This window comes from Magnusiomyces paraingens, assembly GCF_902498895.1.
Source record: "Magnusiomyces paraingens strain CBS 517.90 genome assembly, contig: contig3, whole genome shotgun sequence".
NCBI lineage: Eukaryota > Fungi > Ascomycota > Dipodascomycetes > Dipodascales > Dipodascaceae > Magnusiomyces > Magnusiomyces paraingens.
The window spans coordinates 1,881,869-1,900,877 of record NW_022474069.1 but is presented as its reverse complement, the minus strand read 5'-3'; the positions used below and the strand labels follow the sequence as shown (position 1 = coordinate 1,900,877).

At 31.9% G+C, this 19,009-nt stretch overlaps 6 protein-coding genes across 6 annotated transcripts; 1 reads left to right on the top strand and 5 right to left on the bottom strand.

Moving 5' to 3' along the window:
- Positions 1–1,067: 1,067 nt before the first annotated feature.
- On the bottom strand, positions 1,068–2,859 carry SAPINGB_P003905 (uncharacterized protein; the record flags this gene model as incomplete). Its single annotated transcript, XM_031998620.1, has 2 exons — positions 1,068–2,667; positions 2,729–2,859. The coding sequence occupies 2 exons, from the start codon at positions 2,857–2,859 to the stop codon at positions 1,068–1,070; spliced, it is 1,731 nt and encodes a 576-aa protein (XP_031854511.1).
- Positions 2,860–5,091: 2,232 nt separating this feature from the next.
- On the bottom strand, positions 5,092–7,213 carry SAPINGB_P003904 (uncharacterized protein; the record flags this gene model as incomplete). The annotated part of the gene is made up of 2 exons (XM_031998619.1): positions 5,092–6,691; positions 6,744–7,213. The coding sequence occupies 2 exons, from the start codon at positions 7,211–7,213 to the stop codon at positions 5,092–5,094; spliced, it is 2,070 nt and encodes a 689-aa protein (XP_031854510.1).
- Positions 7,214–8,421: 1,208 nt separating this feature from the next.
- On the bottom strand, positions 8,422–10,368 carry SAPINGB_P003903 (uncharacterized protein; the record flags this gene model as incomplete). Its single annotated transcript, XM_031998618.1, has 2 exons — positions 8,422–10,021; positions 10,073–10,368. 2 exons carry the CDS (start codon positions 10,366–10,368, stop codon positions 8,422–8,424), a joined length of 1,896 nt encoding a protein of 631 aa, XP_031854509.1.
- Positions 10,369–15,316: 4,948 nt separating this feature from the next.
- SAPINGB_P003902 (uncharacterized protein) lies at positions 15,317–15,730 on the bottom strand (the record flags this gene model as incomplete). Its single annotated transcript, XM_031998617.1, has 1 exon — positions 15,317–15,730. The coding sequence occupies one exon, from the start codon at positions 15,728–15,730 to the stop codon at positions 15,317–15,319; it is 414 nt and encodes a 137-aa protein (XP_031854508.1).
- Positions 15,731–16,737: 1,007 nt separating this feature from the next.
- SAPINGB_P003901 (uncharacterized protein) lies at positions 16,738–17,148 on the top strand (the record flags this gene model as incomplete). Its single annotated transcript, XM_031998616.1, has 1 exon — positions 16,738–17,148. One exon carries the CDS (start codon positions 16,738–16,740, stop codon positions 17,146–17,148), a length of 411 nt encoding a protein of 136 aa, XP_031854507.1.
- Positions 17,149–17,248: 100 nt separating this feature from the next.
- On the bottom strand, positions 17,249–17,939 carry SAPINGB_P003900 (uncharacterized protein; the record flags this gene model as incomplete). Its single annotated transcript, XM_031998615.1, has 3 exons — positions 17,249–17,339; positions 17,543–17,751; positions 17,877–17,939. The coding sequence occupies 3 exons, from the start codon at positions 17,937–17,939 to the stop codon at positions 17,249–17,251; spliced, it is 363 nt and encodes a 120-aa protein (XP_031854506.1).
- Between the last annotated feature and the right edge of the window lie 1,070 nt (positions 17,940–19,009).

The window sequence follows — 19,009 nt, the reverse complement described above, 5'->3', positions numbered from 1 at the left end:
AAAAACTGACTTTTTAAAAATAAAATGCTTTGAGATTTTAAAAATGAAAAAAAAAGTTTTTTCATGAATGGTGACAAAAAAAATTATCAGATGTTCTTCAACAATTAACAACATACATATATATGCTTATTTTAAGGTGATATTTTAAAACATATTTAAAATAATAATGTTGATGTTCATTATGAAAGTTTTTTTTAATTTTAATTTTTTCAAATAAATTGGCATAAAATGCCAATTAGGAAATACGTAGTTATTTACAGATTTATATCTATGTAATTGTTAACTGTGATCACTGGTCATAATCACCAATTATAATTATTTCGTGAGAGAATTTTTTTTCATTGATAATTATCAATCATATCAGTATAAAAACCTATATTTTAGGTAAATTATGCAAAAGTTATAAGAATAATGTTAGGTGTAAATTTCTGAATAAAAAAATGAAACTTTTACAAATTCGATGGGTTACCAACTTAAAAAAAACTTTAACCCCAAAATTTTCATAAAACCCTAAATCATTTTTGTTAAAAAAGTTTTTACCATTTACCATTCGTTAAAAAACGAGAGAATAAATGTGACCGCCTCAACTTTAATATGAAGGCATTTTTACACTATTTATTTTAATAAATAATTATTATAATTTTTCTATTAATATTTACATAACCTTTGATGCCCATAGTAGTAAAGATACCGGGAATCAAGCTAATGTTATGCAAGTGTAGGCGGGTGCCTGCCAGTTTGGCGACAACGACCAAAAGGTCTCCTCAGAGGAACTGTAACTACCGACAGGATATTAAAGTAATACGTATACCGAACCTAATACACTTTTCTAGTGTTGAAAAGATTAAGCGAGCTAAAAATTGATGTGCATATAAGCAGCGTGGAGCAAATTAATTTCACCATAACTTAAATCGTTTTTAAATAAGCTGGCCAGCTAATCAATATCAACATATTAATATTGAGAAGGGTCTTTGGTTCAAGTCATATTTTAAAAATAAATAAATAAAAATATTTATTTAATTAGAGAGGTTAATAAATTACTTTAAAATTACGGTTCAACCCAAAGTTTACCATGAAAATGCTTCTTCGTAATAGTCAACACGACCATTACCAGCGCCGAGATTATCCGTAACCGTGCGGCGAGCCAAGTCATTCAAAGTGGGGGGTCCACAAACCATCACGGCTGTAGTACCCTTAGACTGGCTAATGTAAGTGGGTAAAAGTGTTGCAACATCTGGTCTTTGACCTTTAATCACAGAATATCTACTGTTGGAGTTGTCACTACCTGTATCACTCAACTTCTTTTCATTGTCGCTGCAGCTATCATCACTGCTATTAGCGTCAGGGCTTGTAAGGTAAATTTCAACATCGCATTTGTCACTGTCATTCAAAAACTTGAGTTCATTTTCGAAACAGTCTAAAGACGATTGGTGACGTGTAACCCAAATGAAAATCAAGTGTTGATCATGATATTTGTTTTTGATAATGTCCAAAAGATAAGAAAAGGCAGCAGTAACACCAATACCACCACATAAACAGATGACTGTATCATAGCGGGCAATATTATGGCAGGTTCCATAAGGACCATCAATCAAAACCTTAATAGCCTTATCACCACCAGCTTTTGTCAAGTCATTAGCAATCATCTTGGTCATTCCTTCTTTGACAGTAGCACCAATCATAAGCTTACCTTCATGTTCTGGAAGAGCAGATTGATAAACTGTGAAAGGATGAGATTCCCAAAAGCCCCAAGGACGCATGATGTGGACATAAACGTAACAGCCAGGATAGGCCTTCCATCTTTTAGGATAATCGATAGTCATTCGAAAGAGATCATTAGGATAAAGCTTTGTTTGTGAAGTACCAAGACCCGACCAAGCTAATCTACCAAGCCGTACGGCTCTATCAAAACCCCATAAAGCAATTAGAGGATAAACCCAGTTAAGCCAGCCCACCCATTCTAAATGGTACCAACATCCAATGACAAAAAACACAGCTAAAGCAATATGGAAAGCTAGGAAAAATTCATATGTTTTGGCACGAAAGAAAATAATACTTTGTCCCAACATGATACATCCACACACTGTGGCAACAACTCCCCATCGCCAGTATCTATATTTAAATATCACAGAAAGATAATCACGTTCAAGCCATGTCCAAGTCACAGAGTGCATAAAAATATGAAACATCATGACTCTGGCAACCCATCGATGGTAAACATTAAATGTGTCAAAAGACCATCCTGTCAACAATTGAAGGAGATTGTTGCGGGCCGCAAAAATAAAAACAGGAATTATTTGAATAGTTCCCATCATTCCTGTACGATCAGTAATGTATCGGATTAATTGCTCATGAACGGTGTCATACCACATGTTGGGAACAAAAGGCTCATATTTAATCATTCCAAGTATTATATTCATAACAACATATCCAGCAACGACCAACGATTGTGCACGAGTAGGTGTGGCCATGGCAATTATATTCTTACAGCATCCAATAGGAATAGAATGCTTAAACCCAAAGGTAGCGGGTGTACTGAAAAGTTGACGAAACTTAACGACCATCGGATTATTCATTTTAAGTAAAACCTTGGGAGTAACAATTGTTAAGAAATTAATAACAGTTCCAATAACAATAACACCACACCAGTAACCAAGCAAAATTTCACTAAAAATTAAATATATGGTTAAACTAAAACTAATAATAAAATTTTTTTATTATAACATACCCATATTCTTCGCCCAAGTAGTACTCAAAATAAAAAACAGTAATTGTTTTATATGCAAGTGTCAAATTCTTTGCATCAAAAATAATTGGAGACGTAAGTGGCTTTGTGAGATTTGTTCCAAATTCATCCATTGTAATCAAACTGTCTTTATTTTTGTTGTAAATTTCTTTCCATTCGTCTAATGAAGTTGTGACATTTCCATATTTGTCACACCATCGAAAAAATGATTTTGATTCAACTTTCAAAGCTTTCTCGGTAAGATTATAATCGCTATAACAATTCATCATACTTGTAACATATACTGGATTTTTGCACCTGCATTGATAGTAACTCTTTTTTCCGCAATTGAGATTATAATCCCCAAGTATTCCAGCACACATAGAGTAATAGTTTTTACTGCGAGCCTCTACCGTAACCGAAAAACACAATAGGCATAATAGAACCCCAAAGATTCCACTAAAGATTTGAATTTTCATTTTGTTGAATAAACACTTATTTTTCCAGATGATTTACAAATTATTGTATATATGGAAGATAAAGAAAAAGTACTTATTTATATAAATTTGTTTTAAAGATAAAAATAGATTAATTAAATTTAAAAACCCCATATTTAAACTCGAATGAATGTTACTCCATATTTTTAATTCAGTTTTGATTCAAATATTGAAACCCATTTTAATTGAAATATTTCAATTTATTTGGAAATTGATAATTATTAATTATTAAAATAATTAAAATTTTAGGCTTCTCGCTTGGATCGTAGTTTAGTTTAGTTTAATATATTCCATCATTTTTAAAAACATGGACCCATGTTGAAAATTAATTTAGGAACAAAATCATGATTTCATGTATTTGAAAACATGGAAAATATACGGCAAATCAATTGATTTTTTTTCGTTAATTTGAAATTCCAGTCGAGTTAGGTCTGAATAAGTTAGTATGCAATCATCAATCAACCAGTCCTTTGGAAAATATTTAATTTTAATAAATATTTATTTTTTTGGTTTAAATGCTTGAAATCCAAAACTCGAAATTTTCATGAACAGATAACAAAAAACGCAATTATCAGACTATGATTATTTTGCAAAGTTTTAATTTTCCCATTAAAATGATCAGTTTTAAATTTTTGTCATAATTATGATAAAACCATTATAATGATTTTGTCCTCCTCTCGTATTTTATGTATTTATTTGTTTTCAGTTTAATATGGTGTGCATCTATATGATCCATTTATTAGTACTAGCCCTTGTACAGGAAATTTATTTTTCTAATAGACAATTTCTTTAAACCTAATTAGTTTGTACTTAGCCGATTATTAATTAATGAAGATTTGATCTTCAAATATCCTCATATTTTTAAATTATTAAAAATAAATATATTTTCCTGGGATTTTATTAAAAATACCTTTTTTGCAAATTTTCAAAGGCCGAATTGATCTGTTAAGTTTTAAAAATCATTCCCGAAATACTTATGCAGTTTAATTCCAATTTGATCTTTTCAATACATCTAAATTCCAAAATAATAAAAAGGGTTATAACCTTCTTTTTTAAGTGTTTCATTCAAAAAAAAAAAAAAAAAAAGCAGTTAAAAATATGTGAACTGCTAATTTTTGCTTCAAGAAAATTTCCAAAATTCCGATCACAATATATCACAAAAATAAAACAAACTGAGTTCAGGTTTTTTAATCTAAGAAAACGCTAATACTGCGTATGCATTTAATAATTTTAAATACTTCATATTAATGAAGTTAAAAGATACAAATATTAATTACTCAGTTAAACAATTATGGTTATAAATAAAATAGCAACCAGCTTTTATCAATTAAAATAATAAGTTTTCCTTGAATAAAAATTGAATCATTAACAAACGGAGTTAATTGTTTTTTATTTTTTATGGAGTTGAATTTTCTAAATCATTTATAAAGCAATTTACAAAAACACATTTTGGTGATAAAAAAAGTAATTATTCTATCAATTAACTTCAATTGGTTAAGGGCCAGTATTATTCAAAAATGGTTTCAATATAGTACATGTGATTATTATCTAATTACCAGGAAGTAATTCCGATCTTAGTAATTTCTTTATTTTTATTAAATTTTATCTATCTGACCTAATTAATTGATTCAAAAAAAACAAGTTGAACGAATTTATTTGTTTTCAATTAACCAATCTCAAATAATTATTTTTAAATTTAGAATTACTCTATTCATTAAAAATTTCGTGAGTATATGTTTTATTTTTCCATTTTCCATTTATAAAATTATCTCTAAACTTTAGAGAAGCAATTCATCTTAGGCTTTAAATTTTTAATTTTCTAAACATAAAAAACTTTAATGCAAACTATATATTTGATTTAAAAACAACCTACCAAGAAAAGGCTTCTTCAAAATAGTCAACACGACCATTTCCTGTGCCGAGATTATCCGTAACCGTGCGGCGAGCCAAGTCATTCAAAGTGGGGGGTCCACAAACCATCACGGCTGTAGTACCCTTAGACTGGCTAATGTAAGTGGGTAAAAGCGTTGCAACATCTGGTCTTTGGCCTTTAATCACAGAATATCTACTGTTGGAGTTGTCACTACCTGTATCACTCAACTTCTTTTCATTGTCGCTGCAGCTATCATCACTGCTATTAGCGTCAGGGCTAGTAAGATAAATTTCCACATCACATTTGTCGCTTTGTGCCAAAAACTTAAATTCATCTTCAAAACAGTCTAAAGAAGACTGGTGGCGAGTGACCCATAAGAAAATTAAATGTTGGTCGTGATACTTATTTTTGATGATATCCATTGTATAAGAAAGACCACTAGTTACACCAATACCACCGCACACAAAGATCACTGTGTCATAACGAGCAACATCGTGACAAGCACCATACGGACCATCGATAAGAACCTTAATTGTTTTTTCTCCACCAGCTTTTGTCAAATCCTTGGCAATCTTTTTAGTCATTCCTTCTTTCACAGTGCCACCGATCATAAGTTTGCCCTCGTTCTCTGGAAGAGCAGATTGGTAAACGGTGAATGGGTGTGATTCCCAGAAACCCCAAGGACGCAAAATATGAACATAAACATAAGATCCAGGATAGGCCTTCCATCTTTTAGAATAATCAATGGTCATTTTAAAAATATCATTTGGATAAATTTTGGTCTGAGATGTGCCAACTCCCGACCATATCAATCTTCCAAGACGAACAGCTCTGTCAAAACCCCAAATTGCAATGGTGGAATACATCCAGTTCATCCAGCCCATTTCTACAATGTGATACCACATTCCAATAACAAAAAACACCGCCAAAGCAATGTGAAAGAGAAGAAAGAATTCGTAGAATTTTGATCGAAGAATGAATATACTCTGTCCCAACATGATACAGCAAGTAATAGTGGCCACAACACCCCATCTCCAATATCTCCATTGAAACTCATAAGAAAGCCAGTCACGTTCGAGCCACGTATAGCAAACTGAGTGCATAAAAGCATAAAACACCATGACTCTGGCAACCCATCGATGATACACATTGAATGTATCAAACGACCATCCAGTCAGCCATTGAAGTAAATTGTTTCTGCCAGCAAAAAGAAAAATTGGGGGTATTTGAGTTGTAGACATAATACCAGTTCTATCAGCAATATAACGAATCAACTGTTCATGTTGGTCTGGAAACCAAATATTGGGCTCGAAGGGTTCATATTTAATCATTCCCAGAATAAGGCACATAGTGAGATACCCAAAAACAATCAATGATTGAGCACGAGTAGGAGTAGCCATTGCAATGATGTTTTTAAAGCATCCAATTGGGATCGAATGTTTAAACCCAAAGGTGGCCGGGGTAACAAACATTTGACGGAACTTTATAACAACTGGACTATTCATTTTCAAAAAAACATGAGGGGCTGCTTTTTTAATGAAATTGATAGCAATTGCAATCAAAAAGACACCACACCAATAAGAAAGAATGATACCGCTGATAATTGTTAATACATTTAATTTTAAATTTTAAATTTTATGATACTCACCCATAATTTTCACCTGTTGCAAGCTGCCAGTAAAACATGTTAATACTTTTGTAAGCCATAGTCATATTGTATTCGGGCATGATAATTGGCTTAGTGAGCGGTGCAGTCAAATTAGTTCCAAATTCTTCAACAGTAATGAATTGATCTTTGTTTTCTTCATATATCTCTTCAATTATTTCGGTAGTGACATTCATATATCCGTATTCATTGCAGTTGAAAATGATGGTATCTATTTCGCGTGATAATGCCTTTTCTGAAAGATTGTAATCTTCAAGACATCTTATAAGAGACGGCATAAAGACTGAACTCTTACATCTGCATTCGTAAAACGTTGAGTTTCCACAGTCAAGATTGAACTCATTAACTAGGGCTTGACACATATACACATAATACTTTTTGTAAGCCAGGACGCCCTTGGAAAAACAAGAAAAGTATAATATTAAAGCAACAATCGCATTTATTGTTTTCATTTTTCGGGAAATTTTGTTTAATGGGATACAAAAAAAATAAAATGAAATGAAATAAAATAAAATAAAATAAAATAAAATAAAAATTGAAGAATTTCTAATCTTTTTATATTCAACAGTCATATATCATTTTTTTACCTTTTTTTAATAGTTAATAATACAATTTTTTTAATTGTTAGATTTTTATATTTTAGAAATTTGCAATATTGGTTTTAAAAACCCACAAATCTGATAAAACAAACCACAAAAAAAGGGTTATAAGCTTGGCGAAATTTGCAAACATATGTTTCTTGAAATTTACTTCTTTTAGTTGTGTTAGATAATTGGGTTAAATTTAAGTTTTGAATCTTTTTTTACTAATGCCAAGATGATTTTTTGTAAATTGTGCGATATGGAAAAATTTGTTTCCCCACACTATTTGATTATTAATTAGTTAATCATTATTTACTTACATATAAGTAAATGCATTTGATTATAATTACTTCTACCCAAAAAAGTATATTTTTGAGGTTAAAATAATTTGAACCTCCAGAGGTTCTGTTAAAAAGAAATGGTAAATTAACATCGACAATGCACTATTCATTTTTAATTTTTTTTTCACAATATCTCAAATAACTTATAATAATTTGCAAAGTGCAAAAGTTTTTACTTTTTTAAAGATCCAGAATTTTTCAGTGCCAAGAAAAAAATTTACCATATAGTAAAAAATTACAATATATTGTAATTTTTTAGGTAGTAATGCAATAACCTCTAAGAGTATCTCCATAAAAACATTTTATTCTTCACTTCCCATAATTATAATAAAATGACAATATAATCAATTTATATATTTTTTAAAATAATCAATATTTCATAAAAATCTGAAATAAAAATAAGCATATATGTTTATATTGATACTCTTAAATTATTGCATATAGGCCAGTAATTATATGAATAATCATATATATATTGCATGTGCCGGTAATCTTTCTAGGATAATCAAAGAAGCTAGTGACAAATATATTCATTTATTCATTAATAATTAATAATTAATAATTAATTTTTCTCCATAAAAAAATTTTTTGTGAAAAGTTATTGGTCTATGAACTGTGTTTTATGCAGTTAGATAATGGGCCAACTAATTTTAATCAATTTTTTTTTTCTTTTCTTTCAAATCTAAATTAAAAAATCAACAAAAAATAATAACAAAAAATAATAACAAAAAATCAAATCTACCATGAAAAGGCTTCTTCAAAATAGTCAACACGACCATTACCAGCGCCGAGATTATCCGTAACCGTGCGGCGAGCCAAGTCATTCAAAGTGGGGGGTCCACAAACCATCACGGCTGTAGTACCCTTAGACTGGCTAATGTAAGTGGGTAAAAGCGTTGCAACATCTGGTCTTTGGCCTTTAATCACAGAATATCTACTGTCGGAGTTGTCACTACCTGTATCACTCAACTTCTTTTCATTGTCGCTGCAGCTATCATCACTGCTATTAGCGTCAGGGCTTGTAAGGTAAATTTCAACATCGCATTTGTCACTGTCATTCAAAAACTTGAGTTCATTTTCGAAACAGTCTAAAGACGATTGGTGACGTGTAACCCAAATGAAAATCAAGTGTTGATCATGATATTTGTTTTTGATAATGTCCAAAAGATAAGAAAAGGCAGCAGTAACACCAATACCACCACATAAACAGATGACTGTATCATAGCGGGCAATATTATGGCAGGTTCCATAAGGGCCATCAATCAAAACCTTAATAGCCTTATCACCACCAGCTTTTGTCAGGGCTTTGGCCATTCTTTTGGTCATACCTTTCTTGACAGTAGCACCAATCATAAGCTTACCTTCGTGCTCAGGGAGTGCAGACTGGTAAACTGTAAAAGGATGGGATTCCCAAAAGCCCCAAGGACTCAAAATATGAACATAAACGTAAGAACCAGGATATGCTTTCCATCTTTTGGGATAATCAATTGTCATTCTGAACAGATCGTTAGGATAAAGTTTGGTTTGGGAAGTACCAAGGCCAGACCAGACCAATCTTCCCAGGCGTGCAGCTCTATCAAAACCCCATAGAGCAATAGTGGCATATTCCCAATTCATCCATCCTAATTCAATAAGATGATACCACATACCAATTACAAAAAATACAGCAAGACCAATGTGAAACGCAAGGAAAAACTCATAAATCTTAGAACGGAAAATAAAAATACTTTGTCCAAGCATTATGCATCCGGTGACAGTGGCAACAACACCCCAACGCCAATACGTTTCTGCAAATTCTTCAGCAAGATACTTGCGTTCAAGCCATGTGTAAGCCACAGAATGAAGAAAAGCAAAAAGAATCATGACTCTAGCAATCCAGCGATGAAACACATTAAATGTGTCAAAGGAAAAACCAGTAAGGTATTGAAGCAAGTTATTTCGACCTCCAAATAAAAATAGCACTGGAATCTGAGTCAAAGATGTAATACCACATCTATCAGCAATATAACGTATTAATTGATTGTGCTGGTTAGGAAACCAAATATTTGGTTCAAATGGTTCAAATTTTATCATTCCAAGAATAAGAGCCATAATAAGATACCCCCCAATAATTATTGATTCCGCACGAGTTGGAGTAGCCATTGCAATGATATTTTTACAGCAACCAATTGGGATCGAATGTTTAAAACCAAAAGTTGCAGGTGTTACAAACATTTGACGAAACTTAATCACAGCAGGACTATTCATTTTTAAAAGAAAACTAGGAGCAGCTTTACCAATGAAATTGATAACTGTCGCAATCAAAAACACACCACACCAATAACCGAGCATGATTCCACTTTTTTTCATTAGTATTTTTGATAGATAATAAAAAAGAAAAGTTTCTTACCCATAGTTTTCACCTGTTGCAAGTTGCCAGTAAAACATTGTGATACTTTTTTTGGCCATTGTTAAATTATACTCAGGAAAGGAAATGGGTTCTGTGAGTGGTATTGAAAGATTTGTACCAAACTGTTCAATGGTGATAATATTGTCTTTGTTGTCTTCATATATTTCAAATACCATTTCGTTGGTAACATTCATACTTCCATATTCATTGCAATTATAAACTATTGTGTCAACTTCCTTGTTGATGGCCTTTTGGGAAAGATCATAATCATCGAGACAATTGATTAGAGAAGTCATAAAAACCGGACTAGTGCAACGACAAGCGTAGAAGGTTTTTTTTCCGCAATTTAAATTAAATTTACTGATGAGAGCTTGGCACATATACACATAGTGTTTCTGGTACCCCTCAACGGCGGAAGATAGAAGAAAGATTGAAAAAAAGATAGAAGAAAGATTTGTTAGTGAAATCTTCATTTTTTTCTTTTAAGAATCAGTAATGTGAATGAATGATTGATTGATTGATTGAATAATTAAACTAAAAAAGAAGGAAGAAGGTGCGAACATTAAGTTTTTATACCTTTTCAAAAAGTATTCCTTAATCGTATCAGGTCATTTTGACATTTAAATATATACCATTTATATCCAATATCATTATTTTTTCTAAATCTCAAGTGTTAATTTAAACTCTTAATTTTTTTTTTTTTTTTTTTTTTTTTTTTTGGTTTTATTATTTTTCAATTTATTTATATGGGAGTTTAGTGTTTGGATTTAAAAAATGAGTTTATTATGTTACCCAAAGTTCAAATGTAGTTGGCACAGTATTTTTTTCGGGTAAGTAAGTTTATTCCCAGAAGTTACAGCGTACAAATGATATGAAGCGGCCCTTTCCTAAAAGTGCCTCTTCGAGGGTTAAAAAGATGCCTTGGCATCTATGAAAAAACAAAGTATAATCGGTTACCAGTCTTAAGGTAGTTATGCTCGTTACAAAACTATTAATGAAACCCAAGTTGTTTATGTTGATGGACCTCCTTTGCTTTGCTTTAATTAATTAGTTATGACTAGTTGTGACTGTAATTATTCAAAACTGTGAAAACCAAAAAAAGACAAAAAATTATTGCCATCTTTCCATAGGCCCTAAGTTTTATTTCAAAAAACTCACATTCCTTTTATCAATTAACTTTTACTCTAATTTTTAAAAATAATAAATGATAGTTTAAACTCTCGGTAGTTTAGATGTTTATTTAAATTTTAAAATACGGACTATTGTTGTAGAAGTACTAAGTTTGGCGTACAACTTGAAATTTTTAAAACTCCTTTGCGGTAGATTATACCGAATATGGAAATTTCATGCAAAATAAATGCGTATGTACCCATTTCCTTTTTTTTATTCAAGGGATAAGTGAAAAATGGTCGGGTAAGTTTGGGATCGACAAACTGGTTAAGTTGGCATCAGGGCTCATCTTCCGGGCTTCCGAAGGCCCACAGATCAGACATACACGTACTGAAAAGATAAATAAAGAAGACGGAAAGTCAGCAATAAGAATACCGTTGATAGATAGACCTATCCCTTAAATAAAAGCAAACAAACAAGGTACTAGTACCTTATAAGGTTATTATCATTATAATAAAAATATGATCCAACAACAAAACTTTGTTTTCGGATATTGTGCTGCGCTGTAATCCTTATTCAATTATTCGTATATACATGATTATAATTATAATTATGTGGTTTAAAAAAATAAAAAAATAAAAAAATAAAAAAATAAAAAAATAAAAAAATAAAAAAATAAAAAAATAAAAAAATAAAAAAATAAAAAAATAAAAAAATAAAAAAATAAAAAAATAAAAAAATAAAAAAATAAACCAAAACTGAAACTGAAACTGAACGTGAAAGTGAAAGTGAACGTGTACTCATTCAAATTCAAATTTAATTTGTAAAACCCAGAAATATGGGTTTGATCAATTTACTTTAAAACTGATAATTATGTAATATAATTTACTTATTTGATCTTATCTAATCAATCAGACATATTTTACATCAATTTTTTACTTAGGCAATAGACTTTTACAATAAGTTGATTTTATGATCACTTTTTTTTTCCCAACTTATTATTTTTAATCTTATTTTTTGTTCTTATTTTTATTTTAAAAAAGTTTTTTTCTTCTTTTTTATTCTTTTTTAAAAGCTATATTTGTTAATATTTTTTTAATTGTAACTGATTTTGTTGTAGAAGTTTGTAAACCTATCCAGTTAATACTAATATTTATTAAAAAATAAAACTCATGCTTTAGAATTATTTTAGTGCAATGAAATCTCTTTGGTATTAATACTCATTGTCCATTTAAGGGCTCTTTTCAAAGATCATCTGATAAAAAGTTGATCATCTCATATTGTTACAAAAGTAGAAAGGCGTGTAAAAAGTTTTTAGCTCAAAAATTAGCTTTAAATCTATTTCACTGTCGACATAAATAGCTATTTATTTAGGCATGTCTAAATTTAATAAATTTAATAAATTTAACATATTATGTTCTTATTTATTGGTTTATATTTACGTCTAAATGTAATGCGATATGTCAAATTGTCTACGCCTATGGTTTCTTAATTTTTCTAAGAAAAGGTGACTTTCGTGAAATTCTTTCGATTTTTGGAGCCACAAGGTTGTTAAAAGTTTTACATAATAGTTGAAAAGTTTTACAAGGATGTTACCCATCCCCTAAAAAAAATAAATTTAGACGTTAATATTTGAGTAACGACTAATTATTAACTATTCTAACTAGCATGCTGTGAAGGTATGAGGAAGGATATCGGTCCGATCTATTTCTTAGAAACTGTACAGTAACTAAAATGAAATACAAAATGTTTGTTTGTTTGTTTGCCCATCTTTATTCAAGGATTATAGGTTATAATATCTACATCAACGATACTATTCGTTCATACTATAACTTCCCTTTTTCACGACAAACTTTTAATTTGGCTTCAACATTGCATCTCCAACAGGCCGAAAATAAATCCTGATGCAAATGAAATACAAAAATTAAATAAATACTATTTATTTTCCATATTTTATTATTCCAGCTGTGAAGGCGCTTGGTTGATGCAAAGACAAAGGACTAGTTGGTGTAAAGGGTAAACCATTCGTTTTACTACGAAAAATACTGAGTTCGATTTCCAGAATACTTTCCATTTCCTTCGAGAGTGTATGGAAGTACACACCTCAATTGAACCCCCAGGCTACCCTGGTTACAAGAAAGCCATCTCTTCCGCTCAGTCTAATTAATTAGACTAAAGGCGATTGTGGGCCTTATCTCTAACGGAAAGAATTAAGAAATACATGGACTTCCTTGAAAAACAGTGGAAATGGGTTGGGAATATTTGGGGCCGATAGACTATTTCTCCATGTTACTCGTGAACTGGCATCAGAGTCCATTTTCCGGGCTTCGGGAAATGCACAGAGATCGAAATCACTCGTACTAAAAAAGTACATGATAAGACGACAAGTCCCCAAAATTAGACAATATGAAGATAGTGTATTTACCGATGCTATATATTTCTATAACCCTTGAATGAAAAACAAAAAAAAAAAAACGCATAATTGATGGTGATGATCTTGGAGAGGATTCTTACACTGCCAAAACTTGGTCATTATAAAAATGTTAAACGTAGAGAAAATTCCCGTGGTAACTCAGCATCTAATAAAACTTACCCTGGTAATCAAGTCTTTGAGTCTGGATAATCGGTGTGGTCATGTCATGAGATTTGTTCGTAAAAAGGTGAGACTTGATTTCAGAGTTGAGTGCATCCCGTATGAAATCATAGCATAGACGAGCTGTGAAGATATGTTTAGGGGTTTCTGATTCAGCTCCACAAAGTGGGCATTTGTCTTTTTCTTTCTTGGTATGCTCAGAAATTTATTTGGCAAAACCACCATGTCCTATTTTCAGATGAATGGTACCAGACAGAATGTGTCTAGGGCCCTCAATGGCTTTTTGGAGCTGTAATTTGCCATTATTAGTTTCTACTGTTGTTTGGGTATGTACCAGGGTTGGTAGTTGGGATAGCATGGTCATCCTGCCATTGAGTAAGGACAGCTAAGATATAGAATAAGCAAAAGCTTTTGTAATAACTTCACGATATCATGGTATTGAGCATGGTATTAAATAAACAAATAAACAAATGTCGTGTTCTCAGGGTAAATTGGTTGTTATTGATTAATGGCACTAGTCTAGATAAATTATTAGTCCCAGGTTCCATCAGCTTAGTCCAATCTATCGTACCTTTGATCTTAAGATAGACTCAGTTCCCTCTTAAGTGATAACTTGTTCTGCTATGCTGATGGTGGTGATTGTGGTGGTGGTGATACCTCTTAATCTCTGGTTGTGTTGCTACTTGATCAACGCAACCTTAACCACTCAGGTCATGGGGCCCAGAAGCACCCTGTGACAATAAATAAATAAATAAATAAATAAATAAATAAATAAATAACCCACAAATCTTTAAGAATTTGTGAAAAGTGTAAAAATCCCAAATTTTTATATTTTATTACAATAATGTTACAAAAAGTTACGTAATGCTAAGGAAGACTATGCAAAGGTCTCGATAATCCTTTGATTTTGTGGATGAAGCCTCTGATATACCCCACAATTTTTTTGGATTTGTTATTTTTCACGGTAGACCGGGGGTTTTATGAAAGCTAAAAAGGAGTTATATGCTTTCAAAACAGTTTTCACTATTATTATTAAGAATACCCTATACCCTAAAAAAGTCAGAATGTAGATCTCTAAATAAGAGAAAAAAATAACCGGATTATGGGTAAGGGTATCATTACAAAAACTTAATGGGGCTACTACTTAGTAGCAGTAGAAAACAAAAAAAATATATTCAATAATGTAAAAGAAAAAAATCTTGGAATTAAACTATAAAGTATCATAATTATGATACTCATGACCATGATTGTTAAAATTTGTAGAGCAGAATAATTAAAGTTTATTAAAAAGGTAAAACAAATATGAAATATCATAAATTTAAAATATTATCGACATGAAAGATAATCCGCTGATAAAGAACTTTAACATTATTAAAATTCAAAAAGGACGTAGTGATCAAAATTTCAGAAAAAACAAATTCCATTAGTTACTAAAATCATTAAATAAAATTACAAATCATAAACAAGCAAAAACAAAAATAGGGATGAACCGTCACGCATGAAACCAATAAAATAGATGAACAAATGAGTTCACCAGAAATTTATAATTCCTGGCTGGCACCGGTCTTAGCTGCCTTAGCAGTTTTCTTAGGGCGTAAATTCTGGTGGATATTAGGCAAAACACCACCTTGTGCGATTGTAACGTGTCCAAGAAGCTTATTCAGCTCTTCGTCATTTCTAATGGCCAGTTGAAGATGACGGGGGATAATACGCGTCTTTCTGTTGTCACGGGCGGCATTACCAGCCAGTTCCAAAATTTCTGCAGCAAGGTATTCCAGAACAGAAGCGAGGTAAACAGGAGCGCCAGCACCAATGCGTTGAGCGTAGTTGCCTTTTCTAAGAATGCGATGAACACGGCCAACAGGGAATGTGAGACCTGCCTTAGAAGAACGAGATTGAGAAGACTTAGTAGAAGCGCTAGAAGCAGCCTTTCCGCCAGATTTGCCACCAGACATTTTGTGAGTTTTAGTTAAAAATAGTTATTAAGTGGGTAGTTGTGTTAAAGAGCTAAGTATGACTTAACAGTATATCAAAAAGAATTATAAATTATGTGAATGAAGATGAAAAACTGCAAAGAAGAGGGGGAAAGGTCAGGTATTTATAAAAAAAAAAAAAAAAAGTCTAGTGTGGGAAAGATAGTGGCGAGGGGAGTTAAGTCACGGTGACAGAACGGAAAAGAATAAATGACGCGCCGGGACGGGGCAGCGGGCGTGCTCGGTGACTGCAATCAAACATTAGAATTTTTTTTTCTTAGTGGAGACAAGGCGCTATGTAAACCGCGACATTGCGAGTTGCTGTATTATGGAAATTCGAAGATTGTTGAGCGTTCTGTTCAAAGTGGCCATTTTGATTTTCAATTTTGTTTCCAAGAAACAAATTTACAAACTCTGATTGGTCCATAAGTACCCAAAAACGCAATGCTACAATTTACACGTGTGTAGATCAGAGTCTGGGATGTGATCTACATGGTGTATATTTGAGAACACTAAATCCTCCACTCAGAAGACAAAAAAGCGCAAAACAGGGCTTTTCGTTAAGGAAGTGATGACCGCTTTTTTGTGTCGCCCAAATCACCGGATGCAAATAGTGGCGCCAGCGGTACCCGCCCAAAGATAGACTTTGCACATAAAAAAAATATCAATTTCGCAGACAACGCCAAAGCAAAAATTCTCCGAAAACTAGCACATTCCTTGCCACACAGCATTTTCTTCAATATATGCACTCAACGCTCAGCTTCCCCTCCACACCCGCGTCACACTTTTTTCTTAAAAAAATCTCCTTTTTTTCCTTACACACAGAAAATTATATAAACCCTCTCTTTTCCTCTCTACAACCCAGTTTTTTATTTTTTTAATAATTAATATTTTCCCCTTACAACACTCATTACTTCAAACAATTGATATTAATTATTAATATCTTATTACGAATTTAATTATATTATACTACATTTACACAATCAAAAATGGCTCCTCCTAAGACTGCTGGTAAGGCTCCCGCCTCCAAGGCTCCCGCTAAGGCTCCTGTTGAGAAGAAGGAAGCCGGAAAGAAGACTACTACCTCTGTTTCTGGTGAAAAGAAGAAGCGCACTAAGGCTCGCAAGCAAACTTACTCTTCTTATATTTACAAGGTTCTCAAGCAAACACATCCCGACACTGGTATTTCTACTCGCGCCATGTCTATTATGAACTCGTTTGTCAATGATATTTTTGAGCGAGTTGCCACCGAAGCTTCTAAGCTTGCTGCTTATAATAAGAGATCCACTATTTCTTCTAGAGAGATCCAAACAGCTGTCAGACTTATTCTTCCTGGTGAGCTGGCAAAGCACGCGATATCAGAAGGTACTCGTGCTGTCACCAAGTACACTTCTTCTTAATTGGCGTTTTTATTTTTTCTTTTGGTTTTTATATTTAATTTTTATTGTTATGTTATGTTTTTGTAATTTTAATGAACTTGATGTTTAGCTTTTTATGAAATTAATTTTCTTTGTATTCCTTTTTTAAATTGCGTTCAAGCTTAGCTTTAACTGAATTTACTTTATCTTCAGGAGTTTGGTGTTTATCAGTTCTAATGTTAAGTTAGCACTTGTAATTTTTTTGTTTATTTTAGACGCGTTTTCTAATTTTTCGCGTTTGTTTAGTTTTTTGCTTTTGGTCAAAAATTCGCCACGTGATAATATTATATATCACATGATAAGTTCTAAAAACAAGAAAAAAAGTTTTCTTTTTTATGTTCATTAAGCTTATCATAAAAAACAAGACAAAACTTACCGGGTACCAATTCTAATGTCACTTTGAATTCTAACGACTCCCATAGCATGAACCTCTTCATGAGCCTTACCGATTACAGCAGTAACTTCATCCCAGGGGCCTTCGATCGTAGTTCCAGCTGAATGTAGTGTGTACTTAAGACCGCTGTCGCGAAAAACCTCCACTACCTTGGTGACATATTCTGATACAGAAGAGGTAGGAGTGCCAATCTGCTTGAAAAACAATTTAAATTCAGTTATTTATTTTTTATTATTTATAATTGAGAATAAGAGACGGGATTCATCTATATCTTAAAAAAGTTCAAAAAGAAAAGTCTAAGATTACTCATGCTTACGGGAATAAGACAAATGTCTGCTAGACAGTGAAGTTTTGTCATTTTAATAAGTGTGTGGCGCATATGTTGAATTGATAATTATCCAGAGAGAAAAGTTTGAGAGGTCAAATTGTTAAGAACAAACCTATCATTTTTTTTTTAACCTTGGGCAGATACAGCATCTTAAATTAGGCTTAACATAAATAAACATAAAACTACTATTTAGCTCCCCTAATAAATATTATTGGTGATTTTTTAAACAACATTACACCATGTGATATTTACCCTAAACCTCACAATTAATTGAAAAAAAAAAAATTAGAGGCATTCTGATGAGGATTTTACTATTAAATACTATGAACGACAGTGTTCGAACTCTGGTATTTTAAACCAAAAAGCATTATGTTATCTTAGAAGAAATTTAAAATATGATACTAGTCACAGTTATCACACTCATATGACAGACATTTTTTGACCAAGATTTCAGTAATTAATAGATCTTAATCAATATAGCTTAACTTCTCTATCTTCAATGGTTATATGTTGAAACAATACACTTATAGTTTATTATTTATGTTACTTATTATTATATTTTGATGATGATTATGATGATAATGATAAGTTAGTATATAATTTGTTTGTTTGAGAGCTTTTTTTTGGTCTTAAGTTATAAGACCAATACGATGCTATGCCTTTAACAAGTATTACAGGCTTAATACTAATATCGACATCATTTCCGGCCTTTTTTCTTCTGCTATTTTCTTGAACTCGAGTTTTTTTCCAGATTTGAATAAGTATAAGTATTTATATTGTTTTCAGACAGGTTCATTGGTTGTGCCTTTTCCATCTTTAGGCTTTCTAGATAATCTTTTGCGCATTCGTTTTGTATAGAATTTGATTGCTTGTTAACCATATCCATTATCAACAACAAGTCCTCTTTTTTATTTGATTTTAATGTATCTTCATTATACAACCTATCCAGGTGAAACTTAATAGTTTCTCTTAAATCTTCTGTTTTATAAGCTTCTTTTTTGATTAGAAAATGATCTTGTTGTGAAGATTCTTCTCCTTTACCCTCATTCATATTACCTTTAGCTTGATGCTGCTTCATAGGTTTGATTCAAGAAATTGCTTTATTATAAATATATTTTCAG